At 38.3% G+C, this 27,981-nt stretch overlaps 8 protein-coding genes and 1 long non-coding RNA gene across 11 annotated transcripts in view; 8 read left to right on the forward strand and 1 right to left on the reverse strand.

Moving 5' to 3' along the window:
- Nucleotides 1–516, forward strand: part of LOC111448139 — a 2,806-nt gene extending 2,290 nt beyond the window's left edge. The window contains exon 2 of the long non-coding RNA XR_002711371.1: nucleotides 123–516. This is a non-coding gene — a long non-coding RNA (uncharacterized LOC111448139). The remainder of the gene's footprint in view (nucleotides 1–122) is intronic.
- Nucleotides 517–1,165: 649 nt separating this feature from the next.
- On the forward strand, nucleotides 1,166–3,794 carry LOC111448912 (eukaryotic translation initiation factor 4B3-like). Its single transcript, XM_023088695.1, has 2 exons — nucleotides 1,166–2,529; nucleotides 3,412–3,794. The coding sequence occupies exons 1-2, from the start codon at nucleotides 1,304–1,306 to the stop codon at nucleotides 3,449–3,451; spliced, it is 1,266 nt and encodes a 421-aa protein (XP_022944463.1). The 5' UTR covers nucleotides 1,166–1,303; the 3' UTR covers nucleotides 3,452–3,794.
- Nucleotides 3,795–7,832: 4,038 nt separating this feature from the next.
- On the forward strand, nucleotides 7,833–9,159 carry LOC111448725. The gene is made up of 3 exons (XM_023088440.1): nucleotides 7,833–8,034; nucleotides 8,113–8,554; nucleotides 8,660–9,159. The coding sequence occupies exons 1-3, from the start codon at nucleotides 7,887–7,889 to the stop codon at nucleotides 9,009–9,011; spliced, it is 942 nt and encodes a 313-aa protein (XP_022944208.1). The 5' UTR covers nucleotides 7,833–7,886; the 3' UTR covers nucleotides 9,012–9,159.
- Nucleotides 9,160–9,837: 678 nt separating this feature from the next.
- Nucleotides 9,838–11,055, forward strand: LOC111448150 (PI-PLC X-box domain-containing protein DDB_G0293730-like). Its single transcript, XM_023087599.1, has one exon. The coding sequence runs from the start codon at nucleotides 9,959–9,961 to the stop codon at nucleotides 10,913–10,915; it is 957 nt and encodes a 318-aa protein (XP_022943367.1). The 5' UTR covers nucleotides 9,838–9,958; the 3' UTR covers nucleotides 10,916–11,055.
- Nucleotides 11,056–12,285: 1,230 nt separating this feature from the next.
- LOC111448736 (chaperone protein dnaJ 11, chloroplastic-like) lies at nucleotides 12,286–12,952 on the forward strand. The gene has a single exon (XM_023088453.1). The coding sequence runs from the start codon at nucleotides 12,317–12,319 to the stop codon at nucleotides 12,755–12,757; it is 441 nt and encodes a 146-aa protein (XP_022944221.1). The 5' UTR covers nucleotides 12,286–12,316; the 3' UTR covers nucleotides 12,758–12,952.
- A 1,440-nt stretch (nucleotides 12,953–14,392) lies between these two features.
- Nucleotides 14,393–16,585, forward strand: LOC111448799. The gene has a single exon (XM_023088551.1). The coding sequence runs from the start codon at nucleotides 14,521–14,523 to the stop codon at nucleotides 16,435–16,437; it is 1,917 nt and encodes a 638-aa protein (XP_022944319.1). The 5' UTR covers nucleotides 14,393–14,520; the 3' UTR covers nucleotides 16,438–16,585.
- Nucleotides 16,586–16,996: 411 nt separating this feature from the next.
- Nucleotides 16,997–18,920, forward strand: LOC111449073 (thaumatin-like protein 1b). 3 transcript variants are annotated; one of them, XM_023088920.1, is made up of 4 exons: nucleotides 16,997–17,207; nucleotides 17,338–18,037; nucleotides 18,472–18,575; nucleotides 18,647–18,920. In XM_023088920.1, exons 1-4 carry the CDS (start codon nucleotides 17,057–17,059, stop codon nucleotides 18,658–18,660), a joined length of 969 nt encoding a protein of 322 aa, XP_022944688.1. In that variant the 5' UTR covers nucleotides 16,997–17,056; the 3' UTR covers nucleotides 18,661–18,920. The 3 variants fall into 3 exon arrangements, with proteins under 3 accessions (XP_022944688.1, XP_022944689.1, XP_022944687.1); XM_023088921.1 differs by having other exon boundaries at nucleotides 18,653–18,920; XM_023088919.1 differs by having other exon boundaries at nucleotides 18,472–18,919.
- A 2,305-nt stretch (nucleotides 18,921–21,225) lies between these two features.
- On the forward strand, nucleotides 21,226–22,879 carry LOC111448558 (thaumatin-like protein 1). The gene is made up of 2 exons (XM_023088226.1): nucleotides 21,226–22,100; nucleotides 22,413–22,879. The coding sequence occupies exons 1-2, from the start codon at nucleotides 21,370–21,372 to the stop codon at nucleotides 22,747–22,749; spliced, it is 1,068 nt and encodes a 355-aa protein (XP_022943994.1). The 5' UTR covers nucleotides 21,226–21,369; the 3' UTR covers nucleotides 22,750–22,879.
- Nucleotides 22,880–23,509: 630 nt separating this feature from the next.
- Nucleotides 23,510–27,730, reverse strand: LOC111448554 (anti-sigma-I factor RsgI6). Its single transcript, XM_023088223.1, has 8 exons — nucleotides 27,576–27,730; nucleotides 27,434–27,468; nucleotides 27,178–27,331; nucleotides 26,881–27,053; nucleotides 26,697–26,798; nucleotides 25,670–25,816; nucleotides 24,953–25,591; nucleotides 23,510–23,927 (listed from the first exon to the last, which is right to left on the reverse strand). Exons 1-8 carry the CDS (start codon nucleotides 27,658–27,660, stop codon nucleotides 23,592–23,594), a joined length of 1,671 nt encoding a protein of 556 aa, XP_022943991.1. The 5' UTR covers nucleotides 27,661–27,730; the 3' UTR covers nucleotides 23,510–23,591.
- Nucleotides 27,731–27,981: the final 251 nt, after the last annotated feature.

The following is a 27,981-nucleotide window of genomic DNA, read 5'->3' on the forward strand; positions in this document are numbered from 1 at the left end:
TTTTTTTTTTTTTTTTTTTTTTTTTTTTTTTTTTTTTTTTTTTTTTTTTTTTTTTTTTTAATGCCATTGTATCATATTCTTTAATTCTTTCTTGATGAAAGTTTGGTTCTATCCCAATTCAGTGAGTTGCGGTCATGGAGATTGAGCAGCGGTGGCAACTTCATCACAAAATCTCTCCACACTTGGACATAAACAACAAATGGGTTGGAAGGCCATCAATCACTACCAAAGGAAGTAAAGTTCTTCATTTGGGATGACATTTTTGTGACCACCAAAGATGCATACTTGTTGGACATCGTGCATAGAAAGAATCTAAGGCAATTGCAGCAAGAATGTTTTGTTTTGTTGCATGTAGGATGTAAACTCAATGACGTTGGTTCATTTATCCGATCATGTATGTATGGAGATAAGTGGCCCTACTATCAGCTAGGTATTTCTATAAATATAGATAAGGCCACGTACTGAGTATTTATAACTTTAATGGTCGATGATGATGTATGTATGGTTCTTATATCTATTGATGGGCACACATAACTAAAACTTCTCTCTATGCTCTCAGAGATACAGAGCATACTCTAACGTTTCTCGCGGAAAATGCATTCATATGTTTGTCTCACACTTTCAAGAACTTCAGATGCTTGAAATTTTAGATGGGTTTCAAGTATTGCTCTAACGCTGCATAGGCCAATTAATATACTTCAAACATTGGTTTTTTAATGATTTGCACTTGAGTTTTTACGTGTCTATACTTTTTAGGCACTTTAGAAAATGTTAGCGATTGCGATTGTCAAGATCTTGAAGTTACAATCCTATTTATTATATAGGATCAAACAATGGCTATTATTTGGTAGTTTTGTGATATCAAGATGATGTTCAAAATTTATATGACGATTTCTGTTGCATATTCTAAAGGAAGAACACAAACAGCATCTGGTTAACGTGTCTGTTAATAAAAAGGAATGGAAAACTAAAATTATTTAAAAAAAAAAATGGATGGATTTGATTTACGTACTAATATAAATAACAAATCTCTAAATTTAAAAAACGAAATAATAACAAATAAATAGATAGAATAATTGGTGGAATTAAAAGATTGGATTAATAGAGATAAAGTCGTACACGTCACTTGATAATATTCCGAAACAGATTGGGAGGACAAATCTCAGCCGTCGGATGGTAGCTCTTTGGGGTGCCTAAAATTTGGATATAAAATGGAGGAGAGGCGTTTGTTGCCGCTTATTTTCGCTGCCAACGAACGCAACCCATTAACAAGAAACCGCAGCGAAGAAGAAGAATCTCAGGCATGGCGGCAACTGTGTCACCGTGGGGAAAGCCCGGAGCGTGGGCTTTGGATGCGGAGGAGCATGAGGAGGAGCTGCTCAAGGACCAGTCGCGCCAGGAATCGGAGCCCAGCGCTGACTTTCCATCCCTCGCCGCCGCGGCCGCCACTAAGCCGAAGAAAAAGAAAGGTCAGTCCATTCCCTTGTCGGAGTTTCAGGCCTATGGTGATTCAAAGCCGTCGGGTCGATCCAATGAGCCAAGGGGTCTTACGGCCGAAGATCTAATGATGCTTCCGACGGGTCCGCGTCAGAGAACAGAGGAGGAGTTGGACCGCAATCGGCTCGGAGGAGGGTTCAAGAGTTGGGGTCAGAATAGTTTGTATGACAGGGGGAATCGGTATTCTAATGGTGAAGACTCGCCGAATTCTCGACGGGGTTCTAGGGTTTTTGATGAATCCAATAGGGAATCGTTGCCCTCTAGGGCTGATGAGATCGATGATTGGGGAGCCGGGAAGAAGCCTCTAATGGGTAATGGGTTTGAGAGGAGAGAGAGAGAGAGAGGAGGAGGTTTTTTCGATTCGCAGTCGTCGAAAGCTGACGAATCGGATAGTTGGGTGTCAAATAAGAGCTTTACACCTTCTGAGGGCCGGAGATCAGGCGGTATAGGTGGCGGTTTTGAGAGAGAGCGAAGAGGAGGTTTTCCCTCGAACGGCGGTGGCGCCGATTCAGACAATTGGGGCAGAAAATCTGAAGGGCCTAAAGGTAGAATTGGTGAGAACGGTGGTGGGGCTCATTCTGATAATTGGGGCAGAAAATTTGAAGGGGCGAGGGGTGGATTTGGTGAGAATGGTGGTGGGGCTGATTCGGATAATTGGGGCAAAAAATCTGAAGGGGTTAGAGGTGGAATTGGTGAGAGGCCGAGGCTTAATCTGCAGCCTCGTTCCATCCCTTTGAACAATGAGAATCAGGAGGCTTCTGTGGCTGCAGTGAAGCCAAAGGGTTCCAATCCTTTCGGGAATGCAAGACCAAGGGAACAGGTATTGGCTGAAAAGGGGCAGGACTGGAAGAAGATTGATGAGCAGCTGGAATCAACAAAGATCAAGGATACGGTGGAGAGGGCCGACAGATTTAGTGGGGCTTCGTTTGAGAGAAAAGGGTTTGGAGCTCGAAGTGGTAGGTCTCCTGATGATCGGTCAGGGCCAGGGAGGAGTTGGAGGAAGCCAGAGTCTGTGCAGTCTCGTCCCCAAAGGTTTGTATTATACTCCAAAACTCTTTTGCTGCTTTTGATGGTTAAGTAGTTGGTACATTTGATTCTAGTTGTTCCCTTGTATTTGTTTGTGGCTTGTAGTGCTTTATATGTGCTCTAGGTTGTCCTTTGGTCAGATTATTGCTTTATTTGCTGCTTTCTTCTAGGATTCATGTAGAGTTAGAGGTACTTTAGGCAAACTAAGTCCCGCCCAAGTCCACAGCTAGCAGGATATTGTCTTCGGTTTTTCCTTTTTGGGCTTTCCCCCAAGGTTTTTAAAATGCGTTTGTTAGGGAAAGGTGTCCACCCTTATAAAAAATGTTTCATTCTCCTCTCCAACCGATGTGGGATCCAACCATCTATCCCCGTGGAGGCCTAGCGTCCTCGTGGATACACCGTCCGGTGTCTAGCTCTGATATCATTTGTAATAGCCCCAAGCCCACCGTTAGTAGATAGTATCGTCTTTGGACTTTCTCTTTAAGGGCTTCCCCTCAAGGTTTTAAGATGCGTCTACTAGGGAGAGATTTTAACTCTTATGCTAAATGTTTCGTCATTCCCTTCTCTAACCAACGTGGGATCTCACAAAAGACGGTTCTTTTTTCTCTTGTGGTAAGTATGGTTTGAAAGACACCTATGGAAAGTTGAATTCTGTGTAAATGATAGTTTTTGGTGGCTTTTTTTTTTATCTTTTGAATCAGAATAGAGACAAAAAAAAAAAAAAAAATGAGAACTGTTCATGTGACTTGCTTTCCAAGGATGCTCGTTCTCTCCATTAAGACTTACTCGATCTTGAACTAGAAGTAATTTGTAGAAGTCTCAGCCAGTTTAGCTTAAATGTGATGTAGAGGAGGATGTTTGATTCAGTGACTTGATTCGGTGTTGCAGTGCTGAGGTGGTTGAAGATGGAGCTGGTGGGGAAAACTGAAGAGGGTATTCTTTCTATGCAGTTGAAATAATTGAGTTTGCTGATATGATATGGTATGATATTCATTATTCAAAGTTCTTGAACTGTTCATGTGTTCTTCCTCCTCCTCCTCCTCCATTTGTTCTTTGTGAGTTATTCCCTTCCCAAAACCCTCAAGTTTTGTTTCTGTGAGCTGTGCTGTGCAATTTTGGTAGGTTGAAGAAGGTAGCTTTTTGCTTATTTTTAGGCCTTTTATGGATTCATTTGTGTACCCTTCCCTCAATCCTCATGTTCCTCACAAATACTCTTCAACTGTGTACTGTTCGTGTTTACTGGAATCTGTTCTGTGTTCTTCTATTCCAAATTTCTCATCACTTTCATTATTATGATAATCTCTTGGGCTAAATTAATGTGATTAATGAAATATTCATTTGAATCCTTTGGTTTATACTCACCCATTACTGACTCAAACCCTAAAAGTTGGATTTGGTTAAATTTCTTTTCAGTTTGAGTTGGAGTGAATTGTTGAAAATTTGAAAAATTCGGATTAGTAAAGGGGTTGACATTTTCTCGATTGTGGCTATCCAATCAAACCCGAGAATGATGTTACAACTCAACCCAAATGTATTCTAGTTTTAAAATTATTATGAAAATTAAGAATATTCAACATTGTAATTGATGTTACACTGTGACTCGTAAATATTTGATAATTAAAAAAATAATCCGAAAACCCAACTCGAAAATAGAGGATTAGAGGATTGGGTTGGGTTAGATTGAATTGTAAAGCACTACTTTTGTTGTTTTAGCCATCAAATTGATGAAACAATCCAAAAATTCGAATTATAACAAGTCAACCAATCTAAAATTTTGAACACAACTATATCCACATTATCCTTCTAGAACTTTCGGCCCTACACATCTCATCTTTTATATTGTTTCGGTGGGATATGAAAATTAAACGAATCTCTTTAACGAATAACACTTGATTAAAGTATATGAACTCGATTAACAGAAACAAATCTCAAAATTAATGTCGATGGAATTGAATCAACCTAGATTTTTTAAGTCTCTATATTTGTGCCTAAATCCATATTGAATGAGTATAAAAAGTCCTAAAATTGTAGGCTACTAAAACATCCTAGAGATCTAAAAAACGACAATGCTAAATCGTAAAGATTCTTCCGTCGACTTTAATGGAGGTTTTTAAATAAACTACGAGGATTCTTATGTCGACATTTATAGAGGTTTTCAAATAGTAACTTGGCGAGAGAGAAAGTCGAAGAAATTGATCGATTTGTAAAGATAAGATATGGAACATTATTACAAAAGACATTTGAAGATATGGTTCATTTTGAAGCTCGTCTATTATCATTATCGTCTATTATCATTATGGTTATCTATTTTAGTGAAGAATTAAATTAGGGCTTATTTGAGAGGTGATAAATAGTTGAAGGTTGGTGCCAACTCGATCAATATAGCCTTTTAATGAGGCATAAATATCCTCTCTAATATCAATAAATAATATTAGACCTAAGAACCAAAAACAAAAGCAAATTTACTACACCCTTTTAAAACACTTTTTAATGAAATATTAATTAATTCTCTTAAAAGCATTAATTTTTTTTTTTTTAAATGGATTTTAACCATTTATTATCCTTTTAAAATTCATCCTTCAAACTTTTAAAATTTTCCTCCAAGTCCAGACAGGACTGAAACATTTTTAATATGGTGTGAAAATCTCTCACTATCTTCAAACGAAACGAACAGAGATAGAATCAGACCAGTTCCCTAAATGCTTTTCTGGATATTCTTCAATGTCCAGCTATTCACGGAACGTGAGAAGCAGATGAATAATCATCCGCTTCCAGAAGAAATCGAAAAATTTCTCGGGAATCCTACAAGATCCATCCGTTCTTTTTTCTTTAACAGATGACCAGAACTTCATATGAGTTCGAATCCTATTGAGAGAGAGGTTCACTAGAGATCAGAAATTGTTGAAGAAAGAACAATATGTTTCTTTTGTCCCTTCCAGGCGATCGAAAAATAAAGAAATAGTTAATATATTCAAGATAATTACGTACTTACAAAACTACCGTCTCAATTCATCCTATTTCATCATATCCGAGATGACGTGTTTTAAAATTTTGAGTAGAAGCCCAAAACAGAAAACAGTAACTACTATACTTACACAGTAAGCTTAGACTATTACGTTCAATTTATTTCAAAATAGCTTAAAAATAAGAAATGAATAATTAAAATTTTAATGTAAAGTTAAACTTTTAAAAATAAAATAATAATAATAAAGCATTTATTTTTGTAAAAAAAACCAAAAAAAAAAGAACTGACTCATTTATTTCTGGTTGTTGAATTATTCATGAATTGATCCTCACTGCAAGGATGGAAACAACTGGTGAGCTGCCAACTACTGCTACCACGGACGTTTTTTCTCGCTCGTGTCTCCTAATCTAATTTTTATACCTACAAAATTTTACGTTTATCTTTTTAGAGAATCGGGTGTGGATTATCTGCGGGAATTCACGAGAATCGAGTTCTCCGCGAGAATTTTTCCCTTTATTCTAAATAAATATTAATTCAAAACGTAAAACATCTCAATAAATTCAATAACATTTTACGAGCAAATTCTTCTCATTTAAAATAATTATTTATAAATAAATAAATAACTATATATATACAGGGTCGGAGGACAGGGTTATCCTCATTCCGTGATGGAGAGAAATGTGTACTCATTGGCTCCCACCTTTTTCGTTTCAATGAAAAATCTCTACCTAATTCGATGCAGATCCCCTCGACTCTAACTAACGAAGCTCTAGTGAACTAAATAATTTTTTAATAATAATATTTTTAATTATATTTAAATTTGTTAATTGATTAACTCGAGATTCTTTTCCTTCTCTTATTTTTTTTAGTGTGAGCACAATAATATTAGAACGAGTCTCTATTTTTTTTTTTTTAAGTTGAATTAAATGGTTTAAAAATTGAAGCTATTAAATTATTGAAATTAGGATGCAGAAAATATAAAGTGAATTAATTATTGAATTACATATATATATATATATTGGTAAGATTTTGATAATATAAATGAGATCTAGAAGGATCCAGCAAGGATATTTTAATATTTATGTGAGGGTAACTTCCAGCTACCGAGCATTTTGTGTGTCACGTGACATAATAAAACTCAATATTTGTAAATAATTTTATATGTTTGGAAATGCCAAAATAATTACAAACAATAAAATTGGTATTTTTTTTTTAATTATTATGTTTTGAAATTAATAAATAAAAACCCATTCAAATTATAAAACATCAAAAATTAAGTATAAACATTACTTAAATTTCATTATTTTGTTATTAACTCTCTAAAAATATTTAATGTTTATTATTTTAAATTTAATTTATGTAGTTCAATAAATCTTACAAATTAAAATCTTCCGTTAGTTTGTTGTTGATTTTTAAAAAAGAAAAACGTTTTTATTAAAATATATTTATCTAATATAAAAACTATTATTATTATTATTATTAGATTAAATTTAAAATTTATTGCATTAGACCAACCAACTAAATTTGAAAAAATGAGACAAAATGATATTTAAAATATTTATAAAAAACCCTTTTTTTTTTTGTTCCTTTAATTTGAAATTAAATATGTTATTTATTTATTTTCATAAAAGATGTGAAATTCATAAAATTTAAAAATAGAAAACGAGCATTCAAAAAATCGTATCTGTTCGATTATGGATTTTCTAAAACTATATTTGGTTGAACCAAATAAACCTAAATTTATTGTTCATTTAAAAAAAATACAATTTTACTTACCATACAATTATATATACTCCATAATTATTTTTCGGATTATTTATCTCCAAACCCCTCTTAAAAATAATTTAAAACTATTTGAAATGTAGTTTTTCAAAATTAAGCTATAAATTATAATTAAATGTTTAAAAATAAAAACATATTTTATAAGCTAATATTAATTTAATAAAAATAAAAATCTAAATAAATGAATACGAACCAACTCAACCCAAAAATTTTATGGTTGAATTTGAAAAAATTTACCATTCAAATAATTTATTGAGTCTAAAAAAAATATTTTAACTCGAGTAACTCGACCTATAAGCGCGGCTAGTCGACCAACATAAAAAAATCAAATATTTGTCTTGTTTGAGGGAACATCTAAATCTGATTCAAAGCATAATTAATCATATCTTAACAAATTTAAAGAAACAAAAATTTCCAAATATATATAATATATTTTAATTTTGTCCAACCTCCCATTAATTTGGACAGTTGAGAGTTGAATTTGAAGCTTCTTTTTCTTCATTAACTGTCATCTGACATCTGACACTTCTGTCAGATTTCTACCCCTTCATCTCTCATCTTCAACCTTCTCTTAAATTCACTTCCAATTGGCCCATCCTCTAATTCTCTCACCTCCATGGATTCTCTCACCAACCTCCACCTCTGTTTCCTCGCTGCAGCTCTCCTCTCCGCCACTGCCCATGGCTACGCCGTCGTCACCGGCACCGTCTTTTGCGATCAGTGCAAGGATGGTCAAATTTCCATGTTTGATTACCCGATCAACGGTATGATTAAATTTATCCTAACCCATTATTTTAATATTAAATTTATCGTAACCCGTCAACTTAATTTGGTCGTTGCAGGTGTTAAAGTGATGGTGGCTTGTGGCGATGGCAATGGGGGAGTGACGTATTTGAGGGAGGAGACTACGAATTTGTTTGGAAGCTTTACGATGAGATTTGATGGAATGCCGGATCTTAGCGGCTGTTATGCGACGGTTGGTGGAACTGGAGAGGGAGCGACGACGGACTGCGGCGGCGCTGGTAGCCCGCCGAGGAGTCTTAGGTTAATGTTTAGATTGTTTAGTATGGAAATGTATGTGGTTGATTCGTTGCTGTCTCAACCGGCTCAATCAATGTCGTTCTGTTCCGCATCGGTTCATCCTGTCCCGGTCCCGGCCCCGGTTGTTATGCCATCACCACCAAATTTGCCTCCTCCGTCGAAGATGCTACCGCTTCCTCAACTGCCGCCGCTTCCTCCGCTGCCGCCGATGCCATTCTTGGAAGCATCTGCTTGTCAACATGAGTAAGTGAATTATTGAAAGGGAGTCTCACTTGACCAATTCAGAGGATAATCATAATATTATTATAAATCAGAAATATATCTCTATTGACATTTATTTATTTGTAGAAATTGGACGAATCCACGTTACAAATGTTATTGGAGAGCGGTGAACCCGGACATGAAAGTGGGCGTTGTTTTTGGAGTACTAGCGGCGAACCGTTACGGGACCGACTTGACCCTATGGAACGGGCTACAGGGGCGAGGGGACCCTTATAGGACCCTTCTACGAGAAGCCATAACGGCGTTCCTCAATTCCTACAATTCCGTTCATTTCCCCTACCCTGCACTGTCTGTAGTGGAAGGCTTAAATTGGGCCTTATTGGGCTCTCAACGGGCCGTCCTCCACACGGCCCTTCGTTTCAAACGGGCCAATTCGGGTAATGGCCACGTCACCTGCAAATTCGATCCTTGCCAATAACTAATAATAATAATGAGATATTAATTAATGTTACTATGTAAGATCTTGAGGGTAATTTTAGTTGGTATAATTTCCATTCTTGATCTCTAAGACAGTATGATATTAATTTCTCGAGTTTGTTTTGATTAAATGGGTTGTTTCATTAGAACATTTTATATTGATATCGTAAGTGAAACGTTGTTTTCTATTTTTAATGTGTTATTATGAAAATTGTTGTTGCGTTAAGAAATATTTTTACGTACCGAACGTTATTTGTTTCTCAGAATATAACATCAATAAATTAAACATTTATTTTCATTTATTTATGTAGAAATTGGGTTTCTAAAAAAAAAATCATTTACTTCCAATAAACTTTGTAATGGGTACTTCTATTTTATAATATAATTTTTATTAAAAATAGAAATAACTTAATAAATTCAATAATATTTAGTAAGTAAAAATGTAATATAATATTTTATTGATATAGTTTCTAAAAATTTAAATTTAAATTTTTTAAAAAAATTAATTAACTTAGGAGATATAATATTAAATTTTATGCTTAATTGAACTAAAAAAATTAATTTGTAATTTAAGATATATATATATATATTAAAAAGAGAAAAAAAAGCTTTATGACAATCTTCTTCAAAACGACGTCGCTTTGGGGAAAATGTGGGCAGAATGGGTTTGTACAAAAAATTGAAAAAAGCAATGGTTGACATGAGTCTCCACCAATAAATAATTATGAAATTAACCCACCAATAAATAATTATGAAATTAACCCACCAATAAATAATTATGAAATTAACCCACCAATAAATAATTATGAAATTAACCCACCACTAAAGGAAATTACGAAAACACCCCAATAACAGCTTTACCAAACTTTGAAAAATCAAACACAAATTATCATTTAATTTCCAAACCAAGAACTCTCTCCGAGGAAGGATTCGTCGGTCGATCTGAAAATGGGTTCTCAGGTATCCAAACAGGTCGAACGGCGGAAGACCATTCACACGGAGAAGAAAGCTCTGGTGGAGCTCCGGCAGACCGCCGGCGAGGATTTTCCAGGGTCCGATTACCGACCACCGGATAGAAAAAAGTGGATGACGAATCTCGGCTCCGAAAGAACGCGCGTAAACCAAATCGTTTGGCCAGGGACTCACGATTCTGCTACCGACGATATCGGAATTCCCTTCATCACGCGCCCTTTCGCCCAGTGCCAATCACTCTCCATCTACGACCAGCTCGTGTTAGGCACGCGCCTTTTCGATATCCGTATTCAAGAAAATCGGTTAGTCTGCCATGGAATCCTCTCGACTTACAGCGTCGACGTCGTTTTTGCCGACGTAAAGAAATTCCTCGCCGAAACACAATCGGAAATCATTATCCTCGAGATCCGAACCGAATTCGGCCACAATGACCCGCGAGATTTCGACAAATACGTGGTGGAACAACTCGGCGATCATTTAATCCACAACGACGATCGCGTGTTCCAGAAGACGATTAAGGAATTGTTGCCGAGGAGAGTGATCTGCATTTGGAAGCCGAGGAAATCGCCGGCACCGAAACGCGGCGACCCGTTATGGAGCGGTGGGTATTTGAAGGACAATTGGATCAACACGGATCTGCCATGGAAGAAGTTCGAGAGCAATCTGCAATTCTTGGCGGCCCAGGCGCCGGTATCGAGCCGGAAGTACTTTTACAGAGTGGAGAATACGGTGACGCCGACGCCCGATAATCCAGTGGTGTGTGTGAAGCCGGTGACGAGGAGGATCCGTGGATTTGCTCGGTTGTTTATTAATCAGAGCTTCGCGAAGGGCGTGGCTGACAAATTGCAGGTTTTGTCGACGGATTTTATTGATGCAGATTTCGTGGATGCTTGTGTTGGGCTCACCAGTGCAAGAATTGAAGGGAAGGCCTAAAAATTTGGGGTTTTTTTTTTTTTTTTTTTTTTAATAATTAAATTGATAAATCTGTGATTAATTTGTGTGGGTTTGTTTGTGATAAATGTATAATTATTCGTAATTAATTAGAGTTATGCTGAATAAATGGTTAAACGGGATCTACTCGAAAATTAGTTGTCCATGATCTTTGGTCTCAGTCTCTATCTAGACCCGATGAAAAAACTGAGATCACTTATGTGGACTCGTTGAAAATAATTATGATCTAGTCCATAACTTACTAGAAGTACATATAATATTTTTAATATTTTAATGATCAAATTTATTAAATTATTTAATTATATATTTAATAAGACATTATTATTTTTATTTAACATATGCGGTAATTAAAAAAATGATGAGTACGTCTATGATGGACCTTTTAATGTGATAAAAAATTGAAAGCACGTTTAAAATTTCGATATATTATATAGGAATTTAAAAATTCAAAAAAATTAAAGGTGGGAAACAAAATATATATATATATTAAAAAACCAATAAAATCAATTTAAATAACAACCATATAAAATTAGTTTTATTAAAATTTAAATAATAATAAATATCTCAATTAGGTTGAATAACACATCTGCTAATTTAGGTAAATTTAAATAATCTCACCATTAGTACAAGATTTTTTGGAGAAGCCAAAGCAAACTAATGAGAGCTTATGCTAAAAGTGGACAATACGATACTATTATGGAGAGTCGTGTTCATCTAACATAGTATTAAATGAGAGCTTATGCTCAAAGTGGACCGAACAAATTTAAAATTTGTTAAACCATTATTTTAGAAAAATACCTATATATATATATATATCAATTAATTAATTTAATAGAAAAATCCTCGTACATAGAATCCAACACTGAGGTGGTGTTTGAAACCACAAATTCGGCTATAATATTTTCGTCCCAACAAAAAACAGAACATTTTGTGCCTAAATTCACATGCCTTATCCTTAAAACACTGTGAAGCTGACTCACATCCTCATCACAAATGTACAAATCTCATACTATTTTTTTTTTTTTAATTATCTAAATTTATAGTAAAAAAAAATATATAAATCAACTAATACCACATTTAAATAAGATAAGAGTATTAATATATATATATATATATATATAGAATTTTAAAATTAAGATTGAGAAATATTTTTTTGACATATATTTAAAATTAAAATTAAAATATTTTTTGAAAAATGTAGATGGCCACGTCGAATAATTTTATATTTTCCAATTTTGCCCTCCAAATGGATAAGACTTCCACACACATATCATCATGATACGTGAAAAAACGATTGTTCTTTTTCCGCCTCGGCGCACTCTATAAAAAAACCCACTTCCTCTGTCCCTTCCATTTCATCGTCCCCGTTCAACAAAAATCTCAATGGCTTTTTCCTTATTCACTTCTTTCACCCACTCCCCTCTCCGCCCATCCGTACAGCGGCGGAATCCAGCCGTGGTTGCGTCGGCGACCTCCACAGCGACGGATCGAACGACGGGGCTGCGTTTCGGCGTCGAAATGTCAATTGGGCATTCGTCGTTTTACGAGGTGCTTGGGATTCCGACGACAGCTTCTACCCGGGAGATCAAGGCGGCGTACCGGAAACTGGCGAGGATCTGTCATCCGGATGTGGTGGCGAAGAATTCGGCGGAGGAGTTTATTAAGATTCAGGCGGCGTATTCGACATTGTCGGATCCGGTTAAAAGGGCGGATTACGACAGGAAGATTTACAGAGGTCGAGTGATTTCGGTTTCGGGTACGCCGGTGTCGGGATATTCCGGTTACTACACGCGGCGGAATTGGGAATCCGACCAATGTTGGTAGCGAAATTGAATTAAAAAAGATGTAAAAATCAGGGGCGGATTTCAAGAACAGAATTAATTATGCTTTTAATTATTATTATTATTATTATCTACTGTGAATAATTCTGGAGCTGGTGGAGCAAGCGAGCGAGCGACGTCGTTTTGAAATGTATATTATCTTGCAATTCAATTGACTGTTAACTGTCCCCATTTTATATATTTATATCTCTTTTTTTATTATTATTAAAATTTTAATTTCTCCTATTTTATTTATTATTATTTTTTAAATTATTAAATATCACATTATTTCGGAGGATAATGCTAAACAAACTTTTATATAGGCATAACAATACTAAATTCTTATATATGAATCGAAGTAACGCTAATATTTACACATGAATCAAGATGATTTATGTACGAATATGGGAGATGAATCAAATGAATTTAATGGATTCATGAATCGAAGTCGGGAATGTATCAAAAGTATTCATGACAACTCACAACGCCTCCATGATCAATTTAGGGAGTTAGATACGTTCTTCTTCTTGAATAATTTTTCAATGCGGTTGTGTTCTGAATCTAAAATTCTTTTCTGGCTTTGAACGGTAAAAATTCATTCTCGACAGATTGTTGAAGTTTGTATCACGTTTCTTGAAAAGATTATACTCTAATGTATCTTCTTGTAAATAATGTGAGCTATTAAACAACGAGCACAACTCACGAAACGTTCTTTGTGAATGGTGTTAACTAGAGTTTTCATGTCTTCGACTTACGGCAGCCAACACTAGGCTAAATGATTGTTCTAATGCCAATATCATTGTATAGCACGTTCGAGTGGATTTAGTATAGTGCATTAATGTTATTGTCTCGAGTCATGTGGCTTTTTTGTGCATTTTGGGCGTTGAGATTGTTAGCCAATATGGGACTCACTCCCAACAATTCTCAACAATGCTCCCCTCGAACAAAGTACACTATAAGCCTCTTCTTAATCGAGGCTCGACTCTTTTCTCTAGAGTCCTCGAACAAAATACACCATTTATTCGACACTTTAGTCACTTTTGACTACACCTTCGAGACTCACAATTATTTGTTCAATATTTAAGGACTCTATGGACATGGCTTAGTTTAGGGCATGACTCTGATACCATGTTAGTAATCACGACTCTCCACAATAGTATGATATTGTACACTTTGAGCATAAGCTCTCATGACTTTGCTCTGCGCTTCCCAAAATGTCTCATACCAATAGAGATAGTATTCCTCACTTATAAATCCACGATAATTCTCTAAATTAGACAATGGAACTCACTCCTAATGATCCTCAACACCTCAACCACGCATCGTTCTTCCAAGATAAAGCAATATAAACTCAAGTTGCAGTGTCACAATCGAAGAATAATTAAGGTTTATTTATTTTTAGATGATGGTAATTTAGAATATTAATATATTTAAAATTTTAAAATTTTAAAATTTATTTTAGGATTATATTTACAATTAATAGAAAAAAAAAATTAAACGCTGTCTTTTTTAGAAAAAATGATAAAATACAATTCAAAATTGGGGGCCATAAATAGAAAGGTTTTCTATTTTTACAAATTAAAATACATAAAAGAAAAAATTAGAACATAATAGAGCCGAAATTAGGGGGGGGCCCACCTCTCGCCTACGTGTCCCCTCTCAATCCACCATTCCGACAGTCATGTCGAATTTTTTCTAATTCCCCCCAAAAAAAAAAGAAAAAAACAGAGGAATTTTCCGGCGAAGAATCGGTCCCCCGTTTCGGCCATGGCCGGCATTGTCAAGGAGATCCTGGCAAGGCCCATCCAACTGGCCGACCAGGTGACCAAAAACGCCGATTGCGCCCAAACCTTCAAGCAAGAATGCATCGAACTCAAAACCAAAACCGAAAAACTCGCGACCCTCCTCCGCCAAGCCGCCCGCGCCAGCAACGACCTTTACGAGCGTCCCACCCGCCGCATCATCGACGACACCGAGCAAGTTCTCGACAAGGCCTTCACCCTCGTCATGAAATGTCGTTCCAATGGTATAATGAAACGTATGTTCACCATTATCAACGCTGCCTCCTTCAAAAAAATCTCCACCCAGCTCGAAAATTCAATCGGCGATGTCTCTTGGCTTCTCCGCGTCTCCATCCCCGCCGAGGATCGCGACGATGAATACCTCGGCCTTCCTCCCATCGCTTCTAATGAACCCATTTTGGGTCTCATTTGGGAACAGGTCGCGATTCTTCACACGGGTACTTTAGAAGAACGATCCGACGCTGCCGCTTCTCTGGCATCCTTAGCTCGAGACAACGATCGGTACGGGAAATTGATTATTGAAGAAGGCGGCGTTGTGCCGCTTCTGAAATTGGCTAAGGAAGGGCGAATGGAAGGTCAAGAACACGCCGCGAGGGCCATTGGGTTATTGGGTCGAGACTCGGAGAGCGTGGAACAGATTGTGAATTGTGGGGTGTGCTCTGTTTTCGCGAAAATCCTCAAAGATGGGCATATGCAGGTTCAATGCGTGGTGGCTTGGGCTGTCTCGGAAATGGCCACTTACCATCCCAAATGTCAAGACCATTTCGCTCAAAACAATGTGATTCGGCTTCTGGTTAGCCATCTCGCCTTCGAGACCATCCAAGAACATAGCCGCTACACCATTCCTTCCAAGCAATCGATTCATTCGGTGTTGATGGCTAATACGAATGGTTCCGAACATGGTGAAGACGAGTATAAACAAGTGAATCACCCAACTGGGAATCAATTGCCTAGCCAAATGCATAATGTAGTTACCGACACGTTGTTTATGAAGAATCCTGTAAAGGGTCAGTCCAATACTCATGAATCACAAAACCCACAAAAGGGTAATCATCACAGCACTACGCGGCCGCACCACCACGCCGCACTGTCAGGGACTAGCATAAAGGGTAGGGAATACGAGGACCCTGCTACCAAGGCCCAAATGAAAGCCATGGCAGCTAGATCTCTATGGCAACTATGCAAAGGGAATGTTACCATTTGCCGCAACATAACAGAGTCGAGAGCTCTGTTATGCTTTGCAGTTCTATTAGAGACAGGTTCCGTGGATGTCAAGTACTATTCCGCCATGGCATTGATGGAAATCACCGCCGTCGCCGAGCAGAACGCCGAGCTTCGTCGATCTGGGTTCAAACCCACCTCCCCTGCCGCCAAGGCCGTCGTGGATCAGTTACTGAAAATCGTCGAGAGAGCGAATTGCGAGCTGCTGATGCCGTCGATCCAAGCGATTGGACACTTGGCTAGGACGTTCAGAGCCACCGAGACCAGGATCATCGGGCCGCTGGTGAAGCTGCTGGACGAACGAGAAGCAGAGGTGTCAATGGAGGCGGTGATTGCACTGAACAAATTCGCGTGTACAGACAACTTCCTACATGAAAACCATTGCAAAGCGATCATAGAAGCAGGAGGAACGAAGCATCTAATCCAGTTGGTGTATTTTGGAGAACAAATGGTTCAAATTCCTTCGTTGATTCTGCTGTGTTACATAGCTTTACATGTTCCTGATAGTGAGACGCTAGCACAAGAAGAGGTACTGATAGTGCTGGAATGGTCTGCAAAACAGGCGCACTTAGCGGAAGAACCCACCATAGAAGGTCTGCTGCCAGAAGCTAAGAGTAGGTTGGAACTGTATCAGTCCAGAGGTTCGAGAGGATTTCATTGATTTTTCTTCATCTTCTTCGTCTTCTTCTTCATCTTCTTCTTACAAAATCTGTATAATAATTGTTCTCTTTGTTCCATCTTTGATCAAAGTGTATGTAAATTAGTTTGCTGTGATTACGGGTAATGGATTAGAAAAGCCCTCCAACACTCCATCCACCTTTCTCAACTTTTCTTCTCCCTTCCTTTCCTTCTCTATGTTTCTCTATGTTCGATGATGAAAGTCCCACATCGACTAATTTAATGAATGATCATGGGTTTATAACCGAGGAATACTAACTCCATTGTATGAGTCATTTTTGGGGAACCACAAAACAAATTCATGAGAGCTTATGCTCAAAGTGGACAATATCATACCATTGTGAAGAGTCATGTTCGTCCAACACTCTCAACTATTGTCGTACGGTTCTCAAAACGTGTCATGGAGAGGTATCTCACAATCCACACTAGTGACATCAACCTCGTAAAGGGTTCATGATATTTCTTACTTATAGACCCATGATCTTTCCCTTAAGTAGCTAAGATAAACTTATCTCCCAACAATTGAAAGTGGTTCGTAGGAGCGATAAAATTAGAATTAAATAAAGAAAGCGGGAAAAAGAGAGAAAGCAAAAACAGAGCATATGCGAAGTGCTGTGTATTTCTCTCGCAACAAGGAAGGTAAAGTTCTTCCAATCCCATCAAAACCCCAATCTTATCGCTTTTCCTTCAATCTTCCAATGGATCGCTCACTCCTCCTCGCCACTCTTTTCACTCTTCTTCTTCTTCTCCCAGGTAAACAGAATCGACGCCCTAAATTCCCCTCTTTTGTTCCCTGTTCTTCCGAATCCGTTTCTTAATCTCAACTTTTTGTGTTTTTGATCTATAAATTCACCCCGTGTTCTTCATTTTCCTGTTTCTCTAGATGTTCAATCGACGTCTTTTAAGCTAATCAACAAGTGTCGGACCACGATTTGGCCGGGTCTGTTATCAGGCGCCAACACCCCCCAGCTTCCGACCACCGGCTTCGCCCTCCGCAGCGGCAAATCCAAGATCGTTCCGGTCCCGAAATCTTGGTCGGGTCGGTTATGGGGTCGGACCCTTTGTGGGTTAGATTCAGATGGGAAGTTCTCTTGTCTCACCGGCGATTGTGGGTCGGGTAAAGTGGAGTGTGACGGCGGCGGTGCTAAACCACCGGCTACCTTGGCGGAGTTCACTCTCAACGGCGCCGATGGGCTTGATTTTTACGACGTCAGCTTGGTCGACGGTTATAATCTTCCGATGCTGGTTGTGGCCAAAGGTGGAACCAGAGGCGGTTGCGCTGCTACCGGCTGTTTGGTGGATTTGAACGGCGCGTGTCCATCGGAGCTACGAGTAGCGCGTGGTGGTAGTCGCGGTGGAAGTAGCGTGGCTTGTAGAAGCGCGTGTGAGGCTTTTAATGCTCCGCAATTTTGTTGCAGTGAAGCGTTCTCTACGCCTGACACGTGTCGTCCTTCTGTATATTCGGAGTTCTTCAAACATGCTTGCCCACGCTCTTATAGCTACGCGTATGATGACAAAACCAGCACTTTCACGTGCGCATCCGCCGACTACCTTATCATATTTTGTCCACTACCTTACACCAGGTAAATTTACTAAATTGCCCCTCATTTGATAGGTCATTTATCTCCCAATTGTTTTCTGCCACGTGGATCCTGTCTGTAGCATTGACCAGTCCATCTGTTCCAAATTTATTGATTGAATGAACATTTTTAGAGCTGCTTTCTGATTGGTCAATTCAATTAGTATGAATCATTTAAGTGATTTTTACCATTTTAAGATCACTTCGACACGAACTTTAGATCCGTTTTGGAATTAGATCTCGGTTCTATTAAGAGTTCATTGTCGGTTCGTAATGCTAGTAGTCTCGTAATCTTCGAGCCGATCTTATATTTTAGCTCGATATTCAATCAATTTTGAGATTATGGGTCGAGTTAATTAGATCATAAAAGTATATACGAGTTCGAATTGTCTATGCAAACGTGTCTAATCTTAGCTATATGTGGAGTCTAAATTGCAGTCAGAAAGTGTTGAGTGCAAGGAAAGACGGGGCAGCGTTACCGCTCGTGAACAAGACCATGATGTACTTGAGAAGCCGAAGATCGATCAGCATTCGATCGGCAGGTTTAACTCAATACTAATGCCTATATAAATTAACAAAACCTTCTGTTACTGACATCAGCCTTCCGTGTAAGTTTCAGGCTTATAGTCTCGAAACGAGGTGTCGAGGGACGGAGAGGGGAGTTCGAGACGGGCGTATCGCCGACAGCATACTCAAAAAATGGAAGGCTTTTTTGTTTATACACAGTTGAAGTTGATATGATATTATTATTGTTTTGGAAGAATTCAGATTAATTATTTTTATTATCTTTTTTTATTTTTTTATTTTTAATTTGATGGAATTATGGAGTAAAAACCGACACTAAAAAACAATATCGATTATGTGAGCTTCACGTGGTTGGATTCTCTCTTTTTTCGGCCCCGTGGAAACAGGAAAAACGACATGTAGAATTGGATATTAATTCCCCTTTCAAAACAACCAACCACATCCTTTTGTCGTTTACTTACTTTACCTTAATTTTAATATTAGTTAAATTAGATGAAATAATATCTTTTTTCTAGAGGACACGTCGAATAGTACGATACGAGGCTACCTACAAAATAGAGACCTACAGGATGTTCAGGGTTTTTTGAACGTCGAGTCGAACAATTTGAACCATTTAAATTGATTCAAATAGAGTTGTTTAATGTCAAGTCTAGGCTACGGTTCTAGCCCGATTGGATCATAAGTCAACTTGGGTGTAACCTACATGTCAAACTGTCCTCATAGAAAGTATAGTACGAGATCCCACATCAATTGGAGAGGGAAACGTAACATTTTTTATAAGGGTGTGGAAACTTTTCCCCACTAGACGCGTTTTAAAACCATGAAACTGACAATGATATGTAATAGGTCAAGACGGACAATATCTATTAATAGTTGTTTCAAATACTTTGATATAAATTTAGGGTATAGTTTTTAAATTATGTTACATATGTATCGTATGAGAATCTATCCGGAGAGAAACGCGTGATATTTTGAATTATCCAAACATATACGTAACCCGACAAAATTAAAAGAACAAGGACAACATTACCTGAACTGTTTTTTCCTTTCTTTTTCTATGGAGACCTCGAAAGAGATGCATATACTTAAGACACGAGAGGAGAGTTAAATGAGCGTTAAAAAGGTATTATTTTTAGGCGCAAAAGGTAAATAAAGAAAGGAGGATAAAGTCGAGATTTACAATAGTGAAAAAAACCAACCATTCGGATAAATTTACTTTACTTTTCAGTCATTATTAAATATATATATATGAGATTTGAATCGCACACCAAAATCCCTTACTTTATTAATTACTCGTAAAAAAATTGATAGAAAAAAATCAAGATTCGAGTCAACAAAATAGGATTAGCAAGACCCGATTAATAAATATTTAATTTTTTATTTTTAAAATTAAGTTTATAAATAATTTTTTTTTTTAATTTTAATTACAAATAAACTTTTTATTTGTTGAGTTTTAAAATGAATAAATAAATAAAAAGAAAAGAAAAAATAGATATTATGGGTCAAAATTTTCCAGTTCAATGCATAAAAAGAAGAGACTGTAGAAGGAGGAATCCAATGCTTTTGCCCTAATTACGCTTCAACAACCAATGGCCCACCGGAGTCTATCAACGGTCAGCATCATCCAACGTGTCACTTTCAACACCCTTGATTATTGGGACCCTGCTTTCATTTTGTCTCCACGTTGGACTCTTCCCCACCATAGCAGCATCAGCACCTTCTGGTTTTCGGTGGGTTTGGATGTGACACGTAAAAGGACTTTTTGTGGGCCCATCTCTTTTCTGGCAGTACACGTGGCTAACTATGATTGCATCTTCTTAAACTCTACTATACACCTCACTTGGACCTGATAACTCTCTCTTGCATGCGAACAATTATGGAAATTTAATCACTTTCGCTCAAATTCTTTAATTTTTTTATTTTCACATGTGGAGATTTTTATTACATCACATAAAAATCCAATAATTATAATAAATAAAAAATTGATAAAATTAATTTAAATATTTTTAATGATTTTTTCACTTATAATATTAAAAAATATAACTATAAAATCTAAATTAAGATTAAATTCAAATTCTAGAGATAAAATTTGTATTTTTAATTTTAATAATTTAAAAAAATCTTATTTTAGCCTGGATTAATCTTAATTAATATTTTATTAGTAAATATTGTAGACTAATTATTTATAATATAAAAAGAGAAATAATTAAAATATTTTAAATTAAAATTAGTGGAGAAATAGTGTTTATTTAGGCCCACTATAGATAATAAATGATAATTCCATTCCCATTAGGAAAAGTATAAATTCAAATATTTTAATTTCTACTTTTTTGACAAATAAAAACCTTTTAATCATGCTTAATATTATTTTTAATATTCTATAACTAAATTCTTTTAAGGAATATAGTGTTATATTGCTAATATTATGATTATTTTTTTAATACTATAATTAATTTGTCAAAAAAATTATATTTTATGTACAAAAATTGAATATAAAAACAATTGTTTTGAAATTTTATTTTTAATTAAATAAATTGTTAAATTTTATTGAAATTAAATTATTAAATCTTAAAAAGTAAAAATTGGAAAGTGAGACTAAAAATGATTGAGAAAATGAAAAAAATAAAAAATAAAAAAAGAGAAAAAGGGCTAAAACAGCGCCTCCGCCATGGTTATTACCCTTCTTCTTCCTTCTTTTTTTCATTCTCCTTTCTCTCTCTTCTTTCTCTCTCCTCTCTCTCTCTCTCTCTCTCTGGTTTTTGCAGACATTTCTGACGGAATCTCTACCGCCATAACCTCCGCTCCATTCCCATGGCTTCCTCGTTCCGCCGTTTAACCGCTTTCATTTTCGCATCACTCCATTTACTCGCCATTTGCAGAGCCGCCACATTCACCTTCGTTAACCGGTGCGATTTCACCGTTTGGCCCGGCATTCTCGCCAATGCCGGCAACCCTACTCTCGGCACCACCGGTTTCGAACTCCCCAAGGACACTTCCCGCTCCTTTCTCGCTCCTACTGGTTGGTCCGGTCGTTTCTGGGGCCGAACTACCTGTAACTTCGACGGATCCGGTTCTGGATCCTGCGTAACCGGCGACTGCGGTTCTGGTCAAGTCGAGTGCAATGGCGCTGGAGCTGCCCCGCCGGCTACTCTCGCTGAGTTCACTCTCGGTACTGGCGGGCAGGACTTTTACGATGTTAGTCTCGTTGATGGATATAATCTCCCCATGATCGTTGAAGGAACCGGCGGGTCTGGTCAGTGTGCTTCGACGGGATGCTCCACGGATCTGAACCGTCAATGTCCGCCGGAGCTGAGAGTTGGGGAAGGAGACGCGTGTAAGAGCGCGTGTGAGGCGTTTGGGACTGCGGAGTATTGTTGTAGCGGCGCGTACGGTTCACCCAACTCTTGTAAGCCGTCGGTGTACTCGGAAATGTTCAAATCTGCTTGTCCGAGGTCGTATAGCTACGCCTACGACGATGCTACGAGCACATTCACTTGTACCGGCGCCGATTACACCATTACATTTTGCCCTTCATCTCCAAGGTATAATCCATTTTCTGTTCATGTTTTAACCATTTTTTTATAGTTCAGTATGAAATATTTTAGGTCAGATAGTTATTGATCGAAATGATTGAAGGAATTTGGTTTAGGCATATGGGATTCTGATTATAATAAGCTTAGTTAGCTGAAAATGCCAGTGCTATACTGCCAAAGATTCTCTTTAAGTGATGAATATAGAATAATTGTCCAGTGGTTGTGGAGCATTTGCTGCTGTCAACAAAGAACATGATGAACTAATATTATATTATACTGAAAGATTAACATGTGGGTCAATCATTCTATGACTTGGTGCAGCCAAAAATCATCGAGTATTCCTACTCCAACAACACCTGATGCATCTCAAGAGTATGGATCTGAATCTGGGTTTGAGTCGGGGTCGGGGTCGGAGTATGGGATGGGGTATTCGGGAGCCTCTGGAACGGATATGTTAGGGAGAGGTGCTAGTTCAGGATCAGAGTTGGGGTCGGGGTCAGGGTCGGGGTCGGCGTCAGGATCTGGGGAAGCTATGCTAGCAGATGGGTCATGGTTGGCTGGTCTGGCTATGGGAGACGCAGCTAAAACTGTGTCTCCTCCATCCATTATACTGTTTGTTGTAACGTTTATTGTTATCTTGTCTTCTGTATTCTTGTAGCCCTCTCCAATTTCCCCCCTATGTTTGGCTTTAGTTTTTGAAGTAAGGAACATTGAGAAGGAAAGGATCTCGACCCCCAGCTTGTAAAATGCCATCTTCTTCAATGATTCATTTTCTATTTAGCTTGGAAGTGTTTTAGTTCAGTTCAGTTTCTTAAACCTACGTGAGATCTCACATCGGGCGGCTTATAAGGGTGTGGAAACCTCTCCTTAGCAAATGCGTTTTAAAATCTCGAGGGGAAACCCTTAAAGTAAAAGTCCAAAGAGAACAATATTTGCTACTAGTGGGTTTTGTCTGTTACAAATGGTTTAAGAGCCAGTCACTGGACGGTGTGCCAGTGAAGACGTTGGGCCTTTAAGGGGGTGGATTGTGAGATCCCATATCGATCAGAGAGGAGAACAAAACATTCCTTATAAGGGTGTGGAAACCTCTTCCTAACAAACGCGTTTCAAATTCTTGAGAGGAAGCCCTTCAAAGGAAAAATCTAAAGAAGACAATATCTGCTAGCTGTGAATTTAGACCGCTACAAGCTATCACGGGTAGTTTGTTCCGTTCCATTATTGTATAAATCAACACATTGCTTGTGATGTGAACAAGTTGACAAGAAGGGCTGGTTTTTTTGTATCAGAGAAGGATCGCTTGGCCTGTAATGCAAGTCACAGGTCACACAGCCTTGGCTTTTTGTCTGTCAGTTCATAAAAAAATGAAAAAAGATGCAACTTTTCAAAGCCCCTTTACTTATATTATCATTTTGGTATAGTGGAATATGAAGATTTGTTTAAGTTCCAGTGGAGATTACACAGATCACACTCAAGTTGATGATCGAATCTTCGGTGTAAAATCTACAACTGAATGCTGAAGTGTTTGGTTTCATCACCAACTGAGACAGGAAAAGTTGAAGTAACAGTTCTATTTTCATACTTAACATTAACTTCATATTCACCCAAAAAGCCATAGAAGCTGAAGGAGCCATGGTCGTCGGTCTTAGCTTCGATATCTCCGGTTCGCCATTCTTTTAGGAGCTTGTCGACGACGTTGCCGGCTGGGAGGTTCTGAAAGTTGCTGTCTGTCAAGCACATTTGGTAGCAGCCGTTTGGATGCAGCGCCGTCCATAGCACAATGCCACCCACGGCTGGGTGTGAGAAGCCTTCTCTTAGCACAGCCTCCAAATAAGAAGCCTACAAAGAGAGAATTTCATGTCAAATGAAAAAGAAAGAGGCACATTGCCTTCATTCGTCTCGTTCGTTTTTTGTTTCGATGATAAAACACTCTTCCCTTGTGTATCTCGAGGGTCCTTGAAAGTTCATGATTCTCGATGACATGCTAACCGTGTATTAAGCACCCAAAATTTCGGTATAGCTTGTGTCTTGTAAGAGCCCAAGTCCATCACTAGCATATATTGTTCTCTTTAGTCTTTCCCTTCTTGGCTTTCTCTCAAGGTTTTAAAATACGTCTTAGGGAGAGATTTCTACACCCTTGAATGTTTCATTCCCTCTTCCACCGACGTGAGATCTCACAATCCACCCCTCTTGGGGCTAACATGCTCATTGACACACCACCTAGTGATTGGCTCTAATACCATTTGTAGCAGCCCAAACCCACCACTAGCCTATATTGTTCTCTTTGAGCTTTCCCTTATGTACCTCCCCTTAAGGTTTTAGTACACGCCTGTTAGTTAGAGGCTTCCACACCCGTAAAAGTTGGAGTTATCAAAACGATTTGAAGCATAAAACAAAATGATTGAAGTCGAGATTCAAACCAACGATTAACCTTGGTATATAACAAGGTTTAAAGGTTGATATTCAAAATCAAGCGTAAATATGAGATTTCACATCGGTTAGAGAAGGGGAACAAAACATTCCTTACAAGGGTGTGAAAACTTTTCCCTAGCAGACACGTTTTAAAACCGTGAGACTGACGACAATACATAATGGGCCAAAACAGACAATATCTGCTAACAGTGGGTTTTAGTTGTTACAAACGGTATCAGAGCCAGTCACTAGACGGTGCGAGGCACTGGTCAAAGTAGGGCTAGACTCTCTCCATAGTAAACGCATTTTAAAATCAAGCCCAGAACGGAAAGCCTAAAGGGGACAATATCTGCTAGTGGTGTGTTCGGGTTCTAAAACTAAAATTATGCCATCCCTATGAAAATTTACACTAATATAGAATGAACTTTGGTGCAACAGAACTGTTAAATTACCTGTGTTTCTTGATCCAAAGCTTTGCTGATATCAACCTCAGTGAGCCAAACAGGAAGGTCAAGAGTGGCCAATTTGTCCAAGATGGCTCTAATTAGAGGTGGGTTAGGGACAGTGAAGTGACCCTCCAAACCAATCCCATCCATTGAAACCCCATTTCTCTTGAGTTCCTTAAGCCTATCAATATAAGAATCGGCAGTAGATTTCACATCACTGCAAGTCTCCACCACATTGAACTCATTCATAAACAGTGTAGCCAATGGATCAATCTCATGTGCTGTCTTGTAGAAATGCAATGTTGCATTACCACCAAGACCCTTCTCATAGAAATCAAAATGCAGCATTTCATTGCTCACATCCCAGTGTATGAACTCATCTCTGTATCTACTCAACAGCCCCTTTATCCGCAAATCGACCGCCGATTGTAGGGCCGCTCCGGTGAGGTTTCGAACCCACGGCGGCGTGTACTTTGGATCCTCCCAGAAGATGTTGTGGCCTCTAGCAGTTATCTGGTTGGCTCGGATAAATTCTAACATTCTGTCAGCTGTTGTGTAGTTTAGAGCCCCTGGTTCTGGCTCTGTTGCATACCATTTTAGTTCGTTTTCGAAAACAGCTGCGTTGAATCTCTTCACGAACCAATCCTGGCAGTAAAAATGAGATGTTGATTTGAGAAACAGATTAAAAACTGGAATTTTGACTGCTTTTTTGAGATGATTTACCTGATAAGGTAAGTTTCCTATGATGGTTTTCGCAATGGCAGATCCAAATGGGAAGTCTTTGGAGATTTGTTTTACATGAATCACTGCTCCTTCTAACCTCCCTCCTTGTTTATCAGAGACATGAACTGTCACAGCTCGTTTCCTCACCTGTTCATATCGATTAGTCAAATATCAAACCGAAAAACTAACGTTACTTCAAGGTGTAATAGCTCAAGCCCACCGCGAATAAATATTGTCCACTTTGGCCCGTTAAGTATGCCATTAACTTCACGGTTTTAAAACGTGTGTGCTAGGGAGAGGTTTCCACACCCGTATAAGGAATACTTCTTTCTCCTCTCTAACTAATGTGGGATCTCACAATCCACCCCATTTGGGGCCGAATGTCCTCGCTGTCACACTGCCCGATGTTTGGCTCTGGTACCATTTGTGACAGCCCAAGCCCACCGTTAACAGATATTATCCGTTTTGGCCTGTTACATATCGTCGTTAGTCTCACGGTTTTAAAAACGGTCTGCTAGGGAGAGGTTTCCACACTCTTATAAGGAATGCTTTGTTCCCTTCTCCAACTGATGTAGGATCTCACAATTCACCCCCTTGGGGGCCAGCGTTTTCGCTGACACACCGCTCGGTGTCTGCTTTTGATACCATTTGTAACAGCCCAAGCTCACCGCTAACAGATATTGTCCAATTCGACTCGTTACGTATCGCCATCAATCTCACGATTTTAAAAACGCGTCTACTAGGGAGAGGTTTTCACACCCGTATAAGGAAAGCTTCATTCCCCTCTCCAACCGATATAGGATCTCACAATCCATCTCCTTGGAGACCTAGCGTCCTTGCTAGCACACCGCCAGGTGTCTAACTTTGATACCATTTGTAACAATCCAAGCCCACCACTAATAGATATTGTCCACCTTGGCCGGTTACGTATTGGGTCAACTCACGATAAAACGCGTCTGCTCGGGAGAGGTTTCCACACCCTTGTAAGGAATGCTTCATTCCCCTCTCCAACCAACGTGCAACTTACAGTATTGATCTTGAGTTCTTGATTAACCCTCCACTCTTCTTCAGTAAACGGCTGTAAAGAAGCGCTATCAATGGCTATATTAGCATCTCCATCATCAAAAACCTGTCAAAAGAACAAAGAATTCAATGAACACCCAATTGAACTAAATCGAATACCTTCATTCACAATCATTTTCTGTTCATACCTGAAAGAACAGAATAGAGAAATTTGAAGGCGAGTTCAGAAAGAATCCACCTTTGAGAAAAGACCAACAGCCACGCTTAGCCAAAACAGTGCCAATACAATTGTGAGTATCATTCTCAGTCCTGAGGCTTGCCCTCACAACACTTGACACTGCTCCTCCTACCTTCACCCAACCTATAATCCAAGTGACTCTGAGTTAGCTGGATTCTGATCTTCTGGCTCAAACGAAGAACACGAAGAACACGAAGAACACGAAGAACACGAAGAACATGAAGAACACGAAGAACACGAAGCTTACTCGAAAAGGAATAAAAGGTATGGTCTGTGAGATTGCGCAAGAGGAATGCAGGGGAATAGGCAGCAGCTGAAGAGCTCCCAGTGTTTTGGAGAATGGAGGGTCGATTTCTAAGGATTCCTCCATTGTAAAGTGGCTTCTCTGGACGTAATTTACACTATCAAAGAACCCCATTTGAAAAAGATAGCTCCTTTTCAGCTTCCCATTTCAGGAACAGAGCAAAAAAGTTTGAAACTGATAGAACAGAGCATAATATTACCTCAGTGTGAGCTGTGTAATCGTATAAAGGCCCATCTGCAACAAACAAAACAACCCCACAAAAAGATAAGAAGCAAAACACAAGATTTTCCCAAGAAAACAACAGAAAATCAAAGAGATTTGAGATTTGAGAGAGAAGGGACCGTATGAATCAACAAGAACAGCAAGAACAAGGTGGAGCAAGAAGATGAAACCCAGAAAAGCAGAGAAGGAATGGAGTTTTCTCATGGTGTAAGGAAAAAAAGTGACCTTTGAAGGGTTTTTTTTAAAGAGAGGGAAAGAAGAAATCACAAGAGGAACAGTGAAAATCTGTTCACAAGCTCTCTCGACACCATTTCATGTGACTCTTCCCATATAAAGACAGAATTTTTTTGCCTTGTTGTTTTGTCATCAAACATCTAATTTAATTGTTCTTGGAAATTATAAAAATGTTTTGTCTCACTCATTGAGTTTGAAGTGATTTAGGGTTCATTTCGATTGCGTATCCGTTCAAATACGTTTTGTGTCGACTTAGAGCTAAAACGTTCTATATTTTTTCGGAAGTGTTTT

The sequence above is a fragment of the Cucurbita moschata genome, unplaced genomic scaffold, assembly GCF_002738365.1.
Source record: "Cucurbita moschata cultivar Rifu unplaced genomic scaffold, Cmos_1.0 Cmo_Scf00010, whole genome shotgun sequence".
Taxonomy (NCBI): Eukaryota; Viridiplantae; Streptophyta; class Magnoliopsida; order Cucurbitales; family Cucurbitaceae; genus Cucurbita; species Cucurbita moschata.

Bases quoted from the DNA above. Each gene is read 5' to 3' on its own strand.
- LOC111449073 (XM_023088919.1), top strand. From the start codon at position 17,057: ATGCGAAGTGCTGTGTATTTCTCTCGCAACAAGGAAGGTAAAGTTCTT. The intron at 17,208-17,337 runs GTAAACAGAATC...CTGTTTCTCTAG, and splicing joins TCTTCTTCTTCTTCTCCCAG to ATGTTCAATCGACGTCTTTT. The intron at 18,038-18,471 runs GTAAATTTACTA...TCTAAATTGCAG, and splicing joins TGTCCACTACCTTACACCAG to TCAGAAAGTGTTGAGTGCAA.
- LOC111448558 (XM_023088226.1), top strand. From the start codon at position 21,370: ATGGCTTCCTCGTTCCGCCGTTTAACCGCTTTCATTTTCGCATCACTC. The intron at 22,101-22,412 runs GTATAATCCATT...GACTTGGTGCAG, and splicing joins TTTTGCCCTTCATCTCCAAG to CCAAAAATCATCGAGTATTC.
- LOC111448554 (XM_023088223.1), bottom strand. From the start codon at position 27,660: ATGAGAAAACTCCATTCCTTCTCTGCTTTTCTGGGTTTCATCTTCTTG. The intron at 25,817-26,696 runs GTAAGTTGCACG...CGATATGAACAG, and splicing joins AAGAACTCAAGATCAATACT to GTGAGGAAACGAGCTGTGAC. The intron at 23,928-24,952 runs GTAATTTAACAG...CTCTCTTTGTAG, and splicing joins CTTTGGATCAAGAAACACAG to GCTTCTTATTTGGAGGCTGT.
- LOC111448799 (XM_023088551.1), top strand. From the start codon at position 14,521: ATGGCCGGCATTGTCAAGGAGATCCTGGCAAGGCCCATCCAACTGGCC.
- LOC111448725 (XM_023088440.1), top strand. From the start codon at position 7,887: ATGGATTCTCTCACCAACCTCCACCTCTGTTTCCTCGCTGCAGCTCTC. The intron at 8,035-8,112 runs GTATGATTAAAT...TGGTCGTTGCAG, and splicing joins GTTTGATTACCCGATCAACG to GTGTTAAAGTGATGGTGGCT. The intron at 8,555-8,659 runs GTAAGTGAATTA...ATTTATTTGTAG, and splicing joins GCATCTGCTTGTCAACATGA to AAATTGGACGAATCCACGTT.
- LOC111448736 (XM_023088453.1), top strand. From the start codon at position 12,317: ATGGCTTTTTCCTTATTCACTTCTTTCACCCACTCCCCTCTCCGCCCA.
- LOC111448150 (XM_023087599.1), top strand. From the start codon at position 9,959: ATGGGTTCTCAGGTATCCAAACAGGTCGAACGGCGGAAGACCATTCAC.
- LOC111448912 (XM_023088695.1), top strand. From the start codon at position 1,304: ATGGCGGCAACTGTGTCACCGTGGGGAAAGCCCGGAGCGTGGGCTTTG. The intron at 2,530-3,411 runs GTTTGTATTATA...TCGGTGTTGCAG, and splicing joins GTGCAGTCTCGTCCCCAAAG to TGCTGAGGTGGTTGAAGATG.